Below are 19,100 nucleotides of genomic sequence, written 5' to 3'. Positions count from 1 at the left end.
ATGTTTCTACTTGTCTTTCTATACAGGGTTCGTACGGTCCTTAAGAGTCCTTAAAAGTCCTTAAGTTTTTTTGAACTGATTTTTGGTCCTTAAAAGTCTTTAATTTTAGCCCAAATTAGCAGAAGGTCCTTAATTTTAATCATCGGAAGTTTTTGTCTGTTTTTACGACTGCCATTTTGAGTGTGAATTAGCATTTTGGAGGAATATTTTTGGTGATTCACTGACGTATATGGTTATCTTTTGAATGGGTTCATGGGTTATAATTTGTTTCTATTTCTAATTTAAATGATGGGATACTCGAGTTTCTAAGCAAGAAGTGAAACATAAGCATTTCGAAATTTATTTTTTGTAATAAAGAGCTCTTAAACAATTTTTGCTTTTGGAGATGTGAATTCTTTTATTAAACTTTTAAATTTGGCGACTTGTCAATATTTTGGCAATTTTAAGGTCAGTTTCTATAGAAAATTTTTAATTCAGAAATCTGAGAATTTTTCGAAGATTTTGTTTAAAACATCATAACATTGATAAATTTCATTAAAATAATGGTAATAAATTGGAATTATATTAAAAAATAACATTAAAATAAAACATTTTTATTTTTCGCTGTAATATTATAAAAGTTTCATTTTGGCAACTTATTATACAATATTTTGAATCTGAAAAATAAACAAGGTATAATGCTATAAAGCATAATTTATGAAACAGCTCTTAGGAAAAGCAAAATTAGCTATGTAATTAATTAAAAATGTCTTCTTTTTAATTTTTTCATAGTAAGCATTTTCTCCACGTGATTTGCCTCAAAATATTAAAAATTCTCAGAAATATGCATCGGTTTTCTCTATAAAATTAATTTTACACTTTTTCCCTCCTTTCTTTTTTTCCCAAAATATTTCTGGCGTTTTGCTGTTACAGAATTAGTTGAAATAATTTTTCTTTAGTATTTTTGACATTGCAGCTTGGAAAGTTTAGAAGGATTTGAAGGCAATATTTAGAGACCCACGATTCTAGAAGATTCAAAAAATATGTGACAAAATGAAAAATGTCTCCATGGTATCAACGCGTAATGGATGTATTTTGTAGAAAGTTTGCGATGAATTTCTTACTTTTTGGAGAATGTCCGGAAGAACAATGAAGACATAATATTTGAATATTTTTATTCCTGATACTAGAATCTTTTTCTTAACATGTTTATCCTCCCTTTATTTTCTCTACTTTTCACTAGACACAAGCATGGAAAATATCAAAAAAGCTTCTAATCTTATCACTTGGGCAGGCATTATAGAAAGGGATTTTTTTATTAATAAATTGAAAACTTAAATTTAAAAGATCCATCTAATATGTCTTAATGCATCATACACAGATCTGGCACTCGACATTTTCCCATCTGATGCAGTCTCTGTGATCCTAAATTCGACAGCATAGTGCCTTATAAGGATTATGTTAATTTTAATTAACAGTTATATTTTGAATTAAACTCCCATTCATATCGCTTCTTAATTTCAACATACCACTTCCAGCCAAAATGTAGTTTTAGAATCACGTCTGAATGCTAATGAGGAAGAGCGGTATTTAACTGCGAACTTCTACTGTCTTAGTGAGAGAGATACTAGATATTCTTGCTAGCGCATGTCCGCTTTTTTAGGCTACTCTCTCGTAAGCTATTATTACGTCTGGCTGTACCTTAGGCCCTTGATAGCTTCGCAGCCAATTAGCATTAAGGGGCCAACTCTGTTAGAATTTTGATAGCTTCGGCTGTATCTCTTTACTTAAGTTTAGTTTAGTTCTTTATATCGTAAGTTCAAAACCCAAGTGTTCGGCTTTATTTTAAAACTCCAAGACGGAGTTCTGTTAAATCTTATTTGAATAATAAAGCGTCTTTTAACCCTATCCAAGTTTATTCACTGTCTCATGAACTCAAGCGATTATTCGCATACTAGTTCTTAAGATTCTTCACTTTTCACTGTAACTTAGAATTACACAGTGGAGAATCCTTTCTAAATTCTGCTTCCAATACTTGCTCTAAATTCTAAAAGTTTTGCCATTTCTAGATTTTGTTTCTTGGTGTGTCACTAAATTCTAAAAATTCTGCCACACCAGCTCTGTAACCGGCCTTTACCATATATATTTCATGTTTCTTCTGAATTTCATATTACTAATGAAGTAAAATTAGTCGCTTTTTCTATACATTCTAAATGCATTTAGTGTTTTTTTAGAAAAACAGAAATCCTTAATTAAATCTAAAAATTCTAAAACAAAAAGGAACATGCTGAAGAAAGAAATTGAATACGTAAAGAAAATTATTCTTCAAAGATATGTGCAGTTATTATTATGTAAATTACCCAATTGTTTATGATTTCAGCCTTTACTATAATTTTCCATTTCTATTTCCTCATATGATAGAGTTACTGAGCCAGATTAAATTTAAATTAAATTGTATAATCTTTGACCACTAGTTCGCATTTTTAGTTTGAATTTGACTGTTCTTGTTTAATTACGTCACCGTGAGATGTAATTGACTTTGTTAGCATCAGAACATGCCTTTATGTTTGTTTTCTGAGTTCTTTTTTTAAATAAGAGGCTTATTCAAACTTTTGTCTGATACTGTAGTTACTTTCAGACATAGTGATAATTTGCTTCACATCTATTGGGGGTTTTGGACTATTTAACTTTGACCAGATCAAGTAAACCCTCATAGCTACATTGTGGAGAGCTTGACAGTTTAGGAGATAAAGCACGCAGAAACTAGCGAGAGCATTGGTTTGCATATTAAGACAAATCTCTAATTATTGTTAGAAAAGATGCTTAAAGAGAAGGAAATCGATATAAACTAACCAAAATGTTTAGGAAGGCTTCAAATTAAAATGATGGATAAATATTTTGTTGAGTGTTGTTGTTACAAAACATAAATGGTTTTTAATGTGTAAATATTCTAATATCCTTTAAGAATCAGTGTCATAAATTGCATGTATTTTAAACTGAAATTTTATTAGATTTTGATTTTAATAGGGCCTTTTTTAACAAATATTGTTAACATAATATTTTTAACAAATAAAATTTAATAGTGGCCATATAAATCCATAATGGCTAAGGTTATCTATTTTCCTAATTTAATTATTTATAACTAACTGCTTACCCTTAAAAATTATCTCTGCATATTAAAGCGAGTTATTGCCTTTCATTAATACTCACTATGGTCACAAGATAAAACACAAAGATGTAGAAATTCAAGTAAAACTTATTCTTTGCATTTAGAGAGACTTAAAATAATACAAAACAACTTATCACCTCTGGTGCTTTAATGGCTTATTGGAACCTGAAAGTATATTAACTGTGTTACAACTCCTAGAACTCTACACAAAGCTATGACACTAACTGCATCAAACAGAGCCTGACTAACTTTCAACTCTTGCTTAACCGTGCCTTCATCTGGCCTTTCAAGTTTGTTCTAATCAGCAGGTCTCTCTCTAGACAAGCAGCAGCGGTGATAAAATTCACTCTTTTGTTATGAATCATGCTGATTATGATTTTACTTCTCATTTTAACCTATGCTGTTTGACATAAAATCTACCTGCTATTTACTAAACCTCTAGACCAGCGGTTCTCAACCTTTTGACTATGAAAACCTTTAGTAACACCACTACAAAGTACTACTACCAGCACCACTCTTGGACAAAGCTTAGATCACATAAATTTACAAGTGTTAGAGAAAAAACTCAATCAGGATGTTGGGGTTTTAATTTTTGAAATAAATAGTTAAAAGTACTTTATGTAGCACTTATTTTTTTCTTGCGTACCACTGGTTGAAAACCTCTGCTCTAGACTGACCAAGTATGTGACAAAATGAGACATAAAAAAAAATCAACAGAGCTAACTATTAGTAAAACGTAAATGTCACTTATCGTCTTTCAAATATGTCCAACCTATTATAAGTGTAAAATATTTAATGCTACTTGATAAACTGCATGAAGTTTATTTTATTCTCAAACTTATTAATAATTATATTAATTAATTCATGTTTAGTAATAATGCATACTACTTAGGGATCTATTTTATTTTTAGGATGGTATTACAAAAGTGAAATTCAGGCATAGAATAATATTTTTAATTGAATTTATTCAGTTCCCATTTGCTCATAGGTATTTAATTTTTTTCATTAATGGTCCTTAAAAGTCCTTAAAAGTACTTAATTTCCGTGTGCAGAAATGTGTACGAACCCTGCTATAGCATTTAAAATATTTTTCTTTGTCTTGATAGAAAATAAGTATTTTAATCTTGTTGGCCAATGGGAATGAGAAATCTCAGGTGCTGTGGTTGCTATGAGATCAGAAGTTGACATGTTGGAAGATGTTTTGAATAAAGTTCCCGTAAATTATCTTGTTTCTAGCACTATCACCCTAATCATATATAATTAAACTGTTATAATTTTAGAAGGAATAACTGATACTTTTTTTATATCTGATGGCATTCCACTTTATTGTTCAATGTATTTTGGAGTGATTCATCATTGCAACAGACAAATTATGAGGCTATATCTATCGCAGTAGGTTATACGTATTTCTCCCACCTTCTTAGCATGCCTTCATAGTGTAGTGGTCAGCACGTTTGACCATTTTTGAGAGGTCCATGGTTCGAGTCCCAGTGAGGGCACTGCTCATTTTTCATAACTCCTGCTTTCAAAAAAGAATCCTAATGTCTATACAGTGGTGCCCGAACAAAAAAGATGGTGGATGATGATTCTCCATCCCCAGGATTTGGCAACTGCGGATTAAGAGACCCTATTGCCAAATAATTCAATTTCATAAATTAAAATTTAATTATAATATTAATATTCAATTTCATAAATTAAAATTTAATGTAATTAAAAAATCAATCCTAACAGTTTATTCAACAAAATGTTATGTGGGAATCGTGCCTCAACAAAGCACCAAATGTCGCTATCTATCTCTACTCTGTAGGAACTCTCCAGGTAAACACATCTTCACTTATTTCGAGAAGTCCGACAGAAGCGGTCTAACAGAACGCTCGCAAAGGAGCTACAACTAGACGCTTACTGGTCGCGCATAGGCGATCAGACTTGGAACTTACCTAAAGTGACCGTACGTAGGTGAGACTTGGAATTTAAATGGGGGAGTATATAAGGTATTTCTCCCGCCTTTGTAGTGCAGTGGTTAACATGCTTGGTGTGTATTCGAGAGGTCAGTGGTTTGAGTCCCGACAAAGGCATTGCTCATTTTTTATCTCTCCTTCTTCAAAATAACCTAATGTCTCCACAAGGTAACCTGCTTTATGTTTGATGTTGGTTATTGTAGCATAACACAAGCATCAAAATGATGTTTCTGTGAATGTGAAATAGGACTGATGGTTCTCAATGACTTACATGTAATCATAGTAGTAAAATGAAGATTACCAAGAAATGAAAAAGGATAATGGAGATATGGTAGTAGGATTGTTTGAACTGATGGCTATTGCAAGTGTAATGTACTGTGTATTGTATTACAAACAACATTCTGATTGAATGTTCTATGGTTGTTCGAAATACTTTGGTAAGTCATTAGACAAATGATAGGTTCTCTTATTATGAGGATTTTAAGTGTTTTTCCTAAATTTCTACTAAATGAGCTGTTTTGATGGTATTTCATTATAATACTGTTGATAATTCTGTATGAGAAAGGAATAAAAATTCATTCTGGTTCACTCTGATTGTACACTAAGCCAGTCTATCCAAGTAATGATATGTATTAAGTGGTACGCATTGCAGTGGAAAAGGCTACAGTTATGATTTGTGAATTTGTTTAAAAATTATATGTTTCTCATAAAAATACGGTTTTTGGTACGCATGGTAATCCTGCAAAGAATATTCAAACAAGTCTGTTTCTGTTTCTTCCTTTCATTTCTTGAGTAGTAACTGTAATGTGCTAATTATTCTATTAGGAATCACTTTTCAAATCATTATTGTGGGAGAACAAACTCTTAAAGAAATCTATAAATATAAGTGCATTCATTTCATTCATGTCAGATTAATTTTTATTTAGTAGGCCTGACATTTTTGTAAATTTTTAATCGATAATTGTGAGGGTGACGTCTTATCATCAAACAGAGATCACACTCACTATTCAAAGTATCAGGTTTTTACTCCTGGTTTATAGAAGAAAAGATAAACGGAATGAGTATGTACAAATGGATTAAATATGTTTAGGAGAGTAATCACAACACTAAAAGTCACAGCTGATCACCTATGTGCGGTCACTTTAGGTAAATTCCAAGTCTCACTTACGTGCGGTCACTTTAGGTAAGTTCCAAGTCTGATCACCTATGCGCGACCAGTAAGCGTCTAGTTGTAGCTCCTTTGTGAGCATTCTGTTAGACCGCTTCTGTCGGACTTCTCGAAATAAGTGAAGATGTGTTTACCTGGAGAGTTCCTACAGAGTAGAGATACATAGCGACATTTGGTGCTTTGTTGAGGCACGATTCCCACATAACATTTTGTTGAATAAACTGTTAGGATTGATTTTTTAATTACATTAAATTTTAATTTATGAAATTGAATATTAATGAGTTTAAAAGTATTTTTACATATTTTGTGAAGATCTTTAGAGATATTACAGCATTTAGAAAAGTGCATATACAATCTTTTTTTAATATGTGCTGATTTATTATATATGATACAAAGTAATACAGAATTGTGCTAAATATGCATATTTTGTTTTTCTCAAATCTGCACAGCTTACCTTGTTTATTTTCTGGTTTTAAAATTTAAGATCATTATATAAATCTTATCCACTAAGAGTACTGAATAAGCACTTCAACTAGGAAGGATACTTTTGAAATCTTCTATTGTGACTCCTTACAGAAAAAGGAGAAACTGAAAAGAAAGTCTTATATAGAATAAATAAATTGATTATGATATTAAAATTATAACAGTATGTGTTTTTAAGAAGAAATGAATTTGTAAGCACGTTCGTTTGTAGCTTTTATCAGAAAGTAAATGTTGGCTTTATTGGTGTGGGATGAATACAAAGGGGCAGATTTATTCCCCACTGCTTGTATGTGTTTAAGTGATTTTTTTAGTTATTTTTCTTACTATTATTTTGGATAGTAATATTTACATTGACTTATTAAAATATACAGGGTTCGTACGGTCCTTAAAAGTCCTTAATTTTTTCAAAAATGATTTTTTGTCCTTAAAAGTCCTTAATTTTGGCCAAAATGAATAAACGGTCCTTAATTTTGCTCATTTGACATTTCTTATCATTTCTAATGATTGCCATTCTATGTGTGAATTGTGATTTCTCATGAATATGGAATTAAAATTGCACGGCTCTTAACCAATCTGTTGGCGTATTTGCGTTGCAAACGAAAAAAAAAAAATTTAGCTACCCGAATGAAAGTATCGGTGTCTGATTGGCTATTCACCCAATCTTTCGAAACAGGGGTCATCCATAAATTTAGGCAGATTGTGACGAAAGCGTGAAGCCGGAAGTTCTTTAAGAGGCGAAAGTGATGATGAAGGTGCTCGAGAAAAAAAAGGGGGGGATTCTGAAAATATTTGCCAAAATTAGAGCAATCTCAACCTGGAAGGCCACAACCCTTCCGACGCCAATAGGAACGAGATGCCTGGAAAGTGCATTTTCAATAAACTGTGGCTTCATCAAGCTGACTACAAAGACTGGATATTGATGGATGACAATCCTTATAAAGCTAAATGTGGTCTTTGCTTAAAACAAATTGAAATTTCTATAATGGGAGAGTCAGTGCTGAAAATTCACATGAAAATTAAGTTTCGTTTTATCATTTCAATTTGTTTTTAACACGGTTTTGCTTAGCTTAATTTCTGTGTTTGTTTCAATTAAGCCATAAATTAGTTTTTTATCACCTTCTATGGAGTTTATTCTCTTTTTCACATACTATATGTGTGGGATATCAGGATTATGAGTTTATTTCTGCAGAGGGTCTGTTATTGATTTCGCGGGAAATCTGTTGGCTCCATTTCGATTTTAGGTCGCCAAGGGCAAATTCGGTAACGTTAGCCGAGAAAAAGTGAATTTCGGAAATACGTTTTGAAGCTTCAATAGACAATTAAGTATTTGGTTTAATCCTGTGCTGTTGATAGTAATGCATTATTTTTGCTAATGGCGATACAATTATTAGTTGAAAACGACTAACTAATTAAAAATTTTTTAATATTTTTAAAGCTGAAAACAACTAATTGAAACTAATTTTCCTGAATTAACTAGATGCAAAATTAACTTTCATGAATTACTAAAAAGTTATTGGGTAGAAGTTTAACTGAAAATATACATTCTGTATATATATATATATATATATATATATATTTATACAGTACAAAGTCTGAGGTCGGGACTTCGGCGATCCCAGATTTGAAATTTTTCCGGATGTTAGATCATTTTAAATCTGCTAAGATGGCACGTAGAAGTTATAAAATTGAAAATATGAAATCGTGATTTATGAAATAATGAAGGATTTATGATTTAAAGGGTATCAAAATTTACAAAAGAAAAGAGCTTAATATTTATATGTTTACTTTATTAAACATTTCTTTCAATGTGAGTTGTTTGATTTGTTTTCTCTGCTGATACTTTAGACTAATACTATAGACATATAATTTCTTGTTGAGTTATTAAATTCCATTGTTCAAGTCCTGTAATTGCTGTGTCGAGAATTCCAAATAACTTTTCAATCAAAATTTTTTCTCGTTCAGTAACCTCTCTGTTACTTTCTTAACTATCGGTAGCTGTATTTTGTGGATTTAGAACCATACTACAGATTTCGCCCTCCGTTGATTGATTGATGATTGGGGCATTGTCATCGCAATGAAAAACTTCTGTTTAACTCCCCTAAATTCTGCCGCCTGGTGCGGCCATGCGAGGCACTGGTTCTGGCTTTATGTGAATAACAAATCAGTTATTCTTAATTCAAATAGCACTAAATATAATCGGTTGTCCTATGAGTATCATTAAAAAATCTATTTTCAGCAAAGACATTTCTGTTAAATCTCCCCTTGTCAACATTTTAGCGCATTAAACTTAAATCTGTAATCGGATAATACTCTGTTATTTGGCGTCGCTGCATGAGTCATCACTCAAGTTGTCATCCGTTGATTAACATGCGGTGATGAAAGCAAAATACAATAAATAATGATTCGCGATTTCGGCATCAAATATATAAAATATTAGTTGGTGTAAAATTAACAAATGTTTCGGTTTGAGATTATGCCAAGCAGATACGCAGCTATGGAGTCAAGTTACTAATCACACAAATTTATGCTAAAATAATTATTTCTTCAATAATAAGATATTTTATTTAGCGCCAATCTGAGATTAAGAATCGGGATTTCCAACATGTTTTTTTATGATGAGGAAAAAAATCTAATGCGCATGTGTAAAGCATACCCCTTCCCTCCAAAAAAGCCCTAAAAAATTGGTTGGTGGTGGCTTTGAGGTCCGGATTTTAGATCATTCCAGATATTGGATGTCTGGATCTCGGAATTTGTACTGTATATATATATATATATATAGTAAAAAATGTATATTTTCAGTATAGATTTCTTATTATATATATATATATATATTTCTTATTATATATATATTATATGTGATACTTAATTTTACTAATGCCTTGCATGTAATGCCCCTTTTAGCTGCAAAACATCTTTCCCTTCTCAACTGCAGAGTTTCTTCTAACAGTATCATGAATTTTGTCAAGTTAGAAGAACCATCTACTTCAGGAAAAGATGTAACTGCTAATTCAACATCAATAAGTGTAGAAAATAATAAAATAAATTCTTTTCTTTTCAAATCTGAAGTTACAGATGCAGAAATATTGTGGGCTTTTAAGTGCATCAAAAGCCACTATTCTTTTAAATCGTGCGATGATATTGGGCCTTTATTCACTAAAATGTTCCCGGATAGTTCCATTGCAAAATAGATTTCATGTGGTGAAAAGAAATGTGCTTATATCTGTTATTTTGGTCTTGGCCCTTATATTAAAACTTTGTTACTAAAGCATTGTAAAAATGCTGAGTTTTTTACATTACTATTTGATGAGACTTTTAATCTGACAAATCAAAAGAAGCAACTAGATATTTATGTGAGGTACTGGCATCACGAAAATAAGGTCAGAACTCACAACCTTACTTCTGCATTTATAGGGCATGCAAAAAGTGAAATTATTTTATCCAAATTTTATGAATGTGTTGAAAAACTAGACTTGTCAAAACTCTTACAAATATCGATGGATGGTCCTGCAGTAAACTGGAAATTTTATGATTTATTGCAACAGGACTTGACAAAGGAATATAACATTCAATGCTTGACATTAGGTTTACACATTCTTAACAATGCTTTCAAGCATAGGATGTCATCCACTGGCTGGGACATTTCATCATTCTTATCCTCCTTATATTGGATTTTTAAAGATTCTCCTGCAAGACGTGAAAATTTTTAAAGTATATCTGGCTTAAAAAAGCTACCTGTGAAGTTCTGCTTTTACCATTGGTTGCAAAATGTCCCAGCAGTTGAAAGAGCCATTGAAATATGGGATGACTTGCTACTGTATATTAAAGAAGTTGAAATGGGGAAGTTTAAAAAAAGAATTCATCGAAATCCTTCTCAAATATTTTGGAGGCAACTAAAGATAAAACATTTCTTATAAAATTAAATATTTTTCTCTCTCTGTCGAAAATATTATTGCCTTTCCTTGAATATTATCAAAGTGATAAACCACTTATTCCCTTTTTTGCTGAAGATATCTTAAAACTTGTAAATGATTGCCTTCAGCACTTTAAAATTTTGAAATTAGAATATTCAAAAATAACTAAAGCAGAAAATCTTTATAAATTTAATTTTAGTGATCCAAATTGTTATAATGATAAAAGTAAAGTTTATTTGGGATTCATTGCTGAGCAGTTAATGAATGATAAATGCCGCAAGAAGGACATTTCACAAGCTGAAAGTTTTGCATTGAAACAAGGTCAACAATGTGTCTTAACAATAGTACAACACTTAATGTCTAAATGTCCAATAAATTATTCTCTTATTCAAAATGCATCTTGTATAGACCTGCGATTGATGGTTAAAAGTCCAGAAAAAGCCCAGAACAAAATGAAAATAGTTCTAACGGTATTAATGCAGAATAAACGTGTTTTACAAGATGATTGGGATGAAATTCTGCTGCAGTTTGGAGAGAAGTTAAGACAAATTTACATGAATTTTCTACTTTTGATCCTCAAAATCTTTCTCTTGACACATTTCTCACTTCTTATTTTCATGATTTTCACTATTCAAAAGTATGGAAAATAGTGAAAATGATTCTTATCTTGTCATATGGACAGGCCTCTGTGGAAAGGGGCTTCTCTGTAAATAAAGCATTGAAATTGAAAATTTAAATGACTCATCGTTCATTTTTCAACACACAGTATTTGATTACATAAAATTTTCTGTAGTTGTTCTTAATATCGAAATTAATAAAGAAATGAGATCAGCAGCAGCTTCTGCAAGGTCTAAATACATGCAGTATTTAGAAGAACAAAAATCTTTAACTAAATCTGAAAATTCAAAGAGGAAAAGAAATATCATTGAGGAAGAAATTGATTTTATGAAGCAGAAGAAAAAATTTCTTCAAAGGGACATTAAAGATATTAATGAAGAAGTAGATGCTTTAGCAGATGAAGCTGAGACCAGCATGAACATTGATTTGTTTATCAAAGCAAATGAACTTAGAAGAATAGTTAAAGAAAAGGAAATAGACATAAATAAATTAGATGTTAAAATAGCTGAAAAGATTTCAGATTTAAAAAAAAGCACAAATGTTTTGTATCTTTTATTGTACAGTTTATTATTCTAGTATCTTTCAAAAAAAAAAAAAAAAAAAAAAAAAAACCAAGGAAATAAATTGTATGTTTACAAATCAGTTATTTTAATCTGCAAAATATTCTTACATTGTGATTATAATAGTAGTTGACTGTGTTTAAATAAATATCAAATAAGTTAATAATAATCATGTAAATCTCTAGTGACTGTTATTAGTGTAAAATACACTTATACATGTTTTTAAAGAAATTATGTTCCTAATTTAATGTTATCTACTTCATAACTTGTAGGGAGTTAGTTTAATTATCAAAATTGTTTTATGGTATGTATTAAAGTAAATTTAATAATAGTGCATAATACACACTTCTGTTAATTTCTTAAAGTGAAATTACAAGCATGAAGTCGGTTGTATGGATAATTGCTTTATTCTATTTGTTTTTTTGTTTGCTGATAGGTCCTTAATTTTTTCTTTGATGGTCCTTAAAAGTCCTTAATTTTCATGTAAGGAAATGTGTACGAACCCTGAATATATTATTTAAAACTACTTTCATAAAATCCTTTAAATTGATCTGTTCTCTTTATTTAAACTTCTAGAAATTCATGATATATTCTCTAAATACATAGAATTCATTTACACTTTTAGGCCCATGATTTGCCTCCAGAAAAACTGAAGCATCGAGATGTAGTTTTTATTGATATTGCCAATGATCCAGTTGAAAGTAGGGTAAGAATTTTTATTAATAACATCTAAATTTTGACTGCAAACATTTGATGGCTAAAATATATTTTTAAAGAAATTGGATGATATTAAATGATTTTGAAATTACTGAAAGGTAAAATCATAATTATGCTGTTAAAAGGTGTGATTTATTTGTATGTTTTGAGAGGCTGAAGGATTTGAATTTTATTTTAAGATTTAAATATTACTTCATTTGAACTGATTATAAGATTAATAATAAAGTGTAGAATGCAGTCAATTAATTAATCTTTAAATCAGTCTGGTGTTTCCAAGGTAGTTCTTGTGCATTTTATTTATGAAATTTATGAAGTATTTCATTGAATATATTATTTTTCAATATATTTAAACATAGAAATGCTTCTTAAAAATTTCATCTTATGATGTTTGAAAATTTAAGTTTTTTGCTCTAACTTCCTACGTGTATTGTTGCAAAAAAATTTTCCTCATTTTAAAAAATATTACTGTATAAATAGATATATGTTTGTGTATCTTGTGTTCTACTTAAAACAATTTCTCATGCTCAAGTCTGATTTAAAAAAAAATGCTGAAAATTGATTTTCCCTTATTACAAATATGTTCTACTTTTGATATGGTTATCAATTGTGTACGAGAAAGACGAAAGCCAGTTTCTTTGGGTTAAATTTGGGTTTAAATGAGCTTCACTATAGAGATGGGGGGGGGAAGTATTGGAAAGAAAAGTGTTCTTAGTCTTTTTTTAGAATAAAGAATTTTGAATTAATTTTTTTCTTAAATTAATCATTCACTTTCTTTCTGATTACTAAAAATAAAGTTTCTGATTTATGTTAGGATTACAAAGAATCAGAAGATCCAACTAAATTTAAGTCAGAGAAGACAGGAAGAGGACCATTAATAGGAAACTGGCAGGTATATTTATAGAAACTGTATGTTATATCAATTATTTGTATTCTGAGTACTTTAATGAAATATTAATATTGGATTTCATGTATGGTATTGAAGCATCGGAATTTGTGAATAATTATTGTTCTTTACTAACGTTTCAATTGATTTGTTACTTATATTTTAAACTGTGATGCAATATGTGATTTTGAAATTTCTGGTTGATTGATATTCTCTTTAATTTAATGTTTGTGTAGGAGAATCCATTATCTGATTTTAAGTTGGTGTATCAAAGTTTTATTTTAATGCAGAATTAATGTTAATTTTTTTAAAAAATTGAACCATATACAAAAACATAGATTTAATTTTTAAAGATTAAAAAGTGTCTAAAATTATAGAAATTTTCTTATAATATTCCATAAGATTTCATTTAAAAATAACTTGTTTTTCTCACTTTAAGAAATAATGAAGAAAATCACCCTTCCCTTCAAATCAAATTCTTTAAAAACTCGGTTTTTCTTAATTTTGAGACAAAAGTATATTATTTTGCTGCTTCATATTTTCAAGACTGTTAGTTTATACTTTTTTCTTGTTTATTCAATTTTAAAACAATTAATATCTAACTAAGTAATTTTTTAATTATCATTAAACATTTAGCTATCTTCAATTTTGTTAAATTCTCTCTCTCTCTCCTTTTTTTTTTTTTTTTTTTTTTTTTTTTTTTTTTTTTGGCGGGATCTGAAATTATTTTAAAACTGTGTAATTAAATTATATGTAATTTTACAGATGATCTCCCAGATGTTTAATGTTGATATATAATCTCCTCTTTTTTACATTTGAGCTTTTTACAAAAATTTTAAAAGCTGCTTTATGTTTTATGTATAAATAAATGTTAATTGCATGTATTTGAAGATTTTATAAAACATGTATTTTAGTAAATTAGCATGTAATTGAAACAGTTACAGAAGATAAAAGTAATAATACTAAGTTTAAAAGAATTTTTATCAAGAAATTTTTGTCTTAAATATGAAATTTGTATTTAATTTAATGAAGATTTAAATTAAAAAAGTTTTCTCGTATCAAACACGTTTAAGACCCAAATTATCTAAAATTTCAAAAATAGTAATACAAAAATTGAATTTTTAATAATCTTGTAAACATCTTCCTTAGACTGATAAGTGCAATCAAGAATTGCTTTCAATTGAAATTAAAGTGCATAAAAATTATTAAAATTATATGTATGACAAAATTTTTATTTGATCATGGTAATGATTCATGTATCAGATTTTTAACAATAGCCATGTATTTTTGTTATAAAATCTTTTTTGTTAAAATTCTTTATGTAATTGACAAAATATGTATTAAGGTAAATGTTTAGGGGCTGTATATTTAATTCATTATCAGATTGTGCTAAAATTTAATTTAAAATAGTGTATTTGGAAATAATAAATGTAATACTTTTCTTATAACAAAAAAGTGAGAAATAGTTTTTATCTCCTTTACTACCCTTTTAAAAGTAAAAGGGAGAATATAGTAATAAAGATTTCATTAAATGGTTTGTTGATGAAATTTTGAGATTTGTTTTTAAAAAAATATTATTGTGTACAATTGTAACATGTAAGTACATTAAGTTTAATAAGATTCTTTTTCAGGTAACTTGGAGGTCTAAAGTTCTGTGTTATTCATTATTCTTAGTATCTCAGTAGCTTTTTGAACATGAGATCATTCTAAGTTTTCATAATCTTGTCTGGCTAGGAATGCTTTTCCTTAAATTGCATTTAATTTTCATTAATTTTAGTACTGAGGTTTTTAAACACTAGTTTTAATGCAAGTGTTTTTTCTTCTAATAGCATATTTCTTTTCCTATAGTTATATTGCATTAAAAATCCCAGTTTCTTTGTATAAATAAATTTGTCATAAAATTTTTAAAATTTAAAAAGAATAAATATTAAACTTCTGATTTGCTTTTCAGTTTATTTAGAGCCTGTTTTGTTATTTTATTTTCTTAGATTGTAAACTAAATCAATGTAAAAATGCTAAATTAACACATGATGGAAACGTAAAAAATCACAACTTACGCTTAACTTTATTCATCTAACTCATTTTAGTGCATGAAATTAAGGTAGCATTAAATTTTCTGTTATTTAATGCACTGTTAACATATGTCATAAAAGATCAAAAGTTTAAAATAGCAGATGTATTATATTTATACAATTTGTGCTTCAGTTTAAATTAAATGAGACAGAATCAAACAGAATAAAGGTTTCATAGAATCAAACCAAATTTAGAGGAACTTAATTCCTCCTGTCAAATTTGCATCTCCAATCAAATCAAAAAAGAGAGGGTGCAGTGGGGAGTCTGCGAAAAGCGAAAAAGGCACATCATGTTTGTGCTAGATGCTAGCGCCAGATCTGTTAATTGTCAAAATAATTCCCACACACTTTCCACCTGAACTCTATCAAGAGTTAACATCAGTCTACTAATTATCAAATTTATATCAAATGCTAAATCAATAACATCAGCAAACTGATTTCAACTAAGTAATAACAAATATGCATTTAAATCCAAATTTTTCAATTAACAATTACTACAGGCAATTCAGTCATTGAATATCCTATATTTTCCAACATAATTGGGGAATCAAGATGCAAGAGAAGCATGCCGACATGGAAAAACAGGCAAATCAACAACCTTATTCCTTATAAAATATCATAAAATAATATATAAATATATAATATAAAATATCATAATAAATCATCAACCTTATAACCTTATTATGTATTCGGCGTAGATTTTGTAAAATCCCAATCGATTTCGAGGGCAAAACGTGTCCCCCTTCATCAGGAGCAAAAAATTCTGCGAAAGCGAATGTCGATCATATTTATATCCTACAGGCGACCAGTAGAAGAGCCGATGGTGCCATCTGTCAGCAGAAATTGTAACAAAAAATGAAGGGTTAAGTTAGTAGAATTTTAAGCGCATTAGGCAAGACTGGATTGGAATTAAAGTCATTGACTAAACAAATAAGAAAATCCAATTCCCTAATAGAACTATCTTTCTGGATAATTTTAGCAGAACCAAAATCAAAATTGTGATTGAATTTCAAACTATGATTAGCTATTGAAGATTTGTTAACTTCGCCTTTTTGGACGTAAGATAATAAAGAAAAATAAATCTTATGTCCAAAAAGGCGAATTAACAAATCTTCAGTAGCTAATAGCTGGAAAGTACAGGAACCATCATATATACTTTGACATTTCACCCCCTAGTTTTTCTTCAACCATATGATTCAGAAACATCCGATTCTATAACAGCAATATGCGGTGTACGGCTGGATAGAAAAATATATGTGACAAAAAAGAAAGTAACAATTATACCTGTCTTCCTTAAAATATGGAATGCAGTAACATTAGCATATATATCTACAATTTTTTAAATTTATTAAGTTCATTTTTTTCCATCTCTTCAGTAATTTTTCTTTCTTGTTTCTCAAGTGGTAAAATTTGATAAATTAGTGAGTATATGAAAGTAAATATGGCATTTATTCATTCTTTTTTAGCAGAGTTTGCCAAATTAGTGAACTGTTATAGAACAGTAAAATCTGCACCTGGGGAATATTTTAATATTTTTTGTGTTCAAATAATCCATAGGGAGTTTCTATTGGATTTCTTGAATTATTTTAATCTATTCTTGCTACTGAAAGTATTCTTTCAGCTGATATTGGTGAAGGAGGGAGGCATTATACAATCTTAATTAATGTTTTTAAATTAAGAAAATAAATTGCTTTCTTGTAGTTTTTCATTTTAAAAGTTTTGTAGAGGTTTTTTTTTTTTTTTTTTTTTTTTTTTTTTTTTTTTTTTTAAATGGGAAAAATTTAGCTATGCCTTCAGTGGGATTCAAACTGCAGATCTTTCAGTTGCTTGCTGGACTTGCTAACCATTTATGCTATGAGTACATGTCAGAGAAATGAGATAATTACTTATACCATTATTATAAGTAACTATTAGTTTTTAATTTGTTTCGATATTTCTATTATCTTCAAAACTTGTAATTATGTGTCAAAGCTTTTCATAACTGTTTATTCAGTAACATTAGAAAAGTATAAGACAAATTGCAATTTATAGTAAAATTAGTTTAATTCATGCATTTTAAGATTCAGCTTCTCTAACTTTTAAATATATGACCTTTGGAATTAAACCATTAAAAAAGGACCTAGTTGCATAGAAAAACAAACGTCTCACCTTGGAAGTGTCTCATATCTCTAACTTACTTTTACCTGAACTCATTAGAAGGCTTCTGTGCTTGCTCATAAATATGAATTTTAATTGAAATATTTGTAGTATATTCGAATATCGTGAAATATTTCATAATCATTTTCATTTTATCATCCAATGATTAAATTTTAAAAAAAGATGATGATAGTAATTACCATGATAATTTAAATTTACAGCTTTGGATTGAATGAGTGCTAAGGAAAAAAAATTGGCTTGATTAAGGGATTTTGTTAATACTGCCTGAATATGTGATTTAGAGAATGAGAAGGTTTATGAAGAGTTAGAGGGAAGGGGAAAAATAGAAGTCATGCTTTATGGTATTGAATTTAACATGTTGGAATTTGAGATAAGAAAAATATCAGACCCATACATTTAACTTTCATGCTGTTAGTTATTATTAACTAACAGCATGAAAGCCATGTAGCGGTTAGTTATTATTAACCAACCGCTACATGGCCAACCTTCGTCTGACTTTAAACGTACCGTAAAGATGCCTAAAGGGAACACCAAATATTAAATCTAAAACCTGTTGATAATTTTACTCTGCAAAACATTTTTATCCCCCCCCCACAAAAAAAGTATCACATATTAAAATAATTACAATGAAATAAGCAATATCCCATAATACAAATATTAATTATCCTAATAAATAAATTAACCAGCTTCCCGTTGCTAAATCCTAAGAATTCAAATGGTATAAAGGAAGTTAAAAATTTTGTTTCCTAAAAAAAATCATGCAAAACTTTATCTCAGATTTTCAAGAGAAAACAGTCAGCAATCCAGTATGCAAAGCAATGAATGAAAAACCGTTGCCAAAACCACATTTCTAAAAGAATGAAACTATCATCAGAGAGCAATAACCAATCAAAATTGTGCTTTGTTTATGACATAATCCAAAATATACAAACCTCTTTGCCATTAGCTAATAAAGAGAGAGAGGAAAAAAAGAAAATTCTTTCTGTTGTGCATCGCAAGACACGTGCGTCAAAATAAGAAGATTGTGATGTGCGTGTTGCATGTCCAAAAATCAAAAGAAAATAAGCAGCATGAAATAAACAATATTTTATCTCATAATTTTCAAGTCAGCAGCACAGTATACAAAGTATTGAATGATAAACTGTTGCCCAAACCACATTTCTAAAAGAATGAAACTATTCAAAATAATGCGATTTCATTAAAAAAGATAAAAATAAAATTAAAAAAAAATATGATTCGAATTTTGAAAAAATCGCTTCGAAGTGTACTGACTCTTGTCTAGACCTAAGTACCAAATGTATGTCTTGCACCTATGTACCAAATTTCGTAGCCCTGGGTCTATTAGGTTACGCGCAACACGAACGAAAGCCACACACACACACAGACAGAATTTCTTTTATTATATTGTTATGGATTTGGTATTTA

The 19,100-nt window shown here is 29.4% G+C and overlaps 1 protein-coding gene across 1 annotated transcript in view; it reads left to right on the top strand.

Annotated features, from left to right (window-relative positions):
- Positions 1 to 19,100, top strand: part of LOC118181944 (phosphatidylinositol transfer protein alpha isoform-like) — an 80,609-nt gene that overhangs the window by 45,184 nt on the left and 16,325 nt on the right. Inside the window, exons 7-8 of the mRNA XM_085815028.1 lie at positions 12,472 to 12,552; positions 13,375 to 13,452. Coding sequence (XP_085671154.1) covers positions 12,472 to 12,552; positions 13,375 to 13,452 — 159 coding nt within the window. The remainder of the gene's footprint in view (positions 1 to 12,471; positions 12,553 to 13,374; positions 13,453 to 19,100) is intronic.

This window comes from Stegodyphus dumicola, chromosome 1 (assembly GCF_044657685.1).
Source record: "Stegodyphus dumicola isolate Sdum_Otavi_A_Nest chromosome 1, ASM4465768v1".
In the NCBI taxonomy this organism is placed as follows: domain Eukaryota; kingdom Metazoa; phylum Arthropoda; class Arachnida; order Araneae; family Eresidae; genus Stegodyphus; species Stegodyphus dumicola.
The sequence above is the reverse complement of the archived record's forward strand: the minus strand, read 5'-3'. Positions and strand labels throughout refer to the sequence as shown.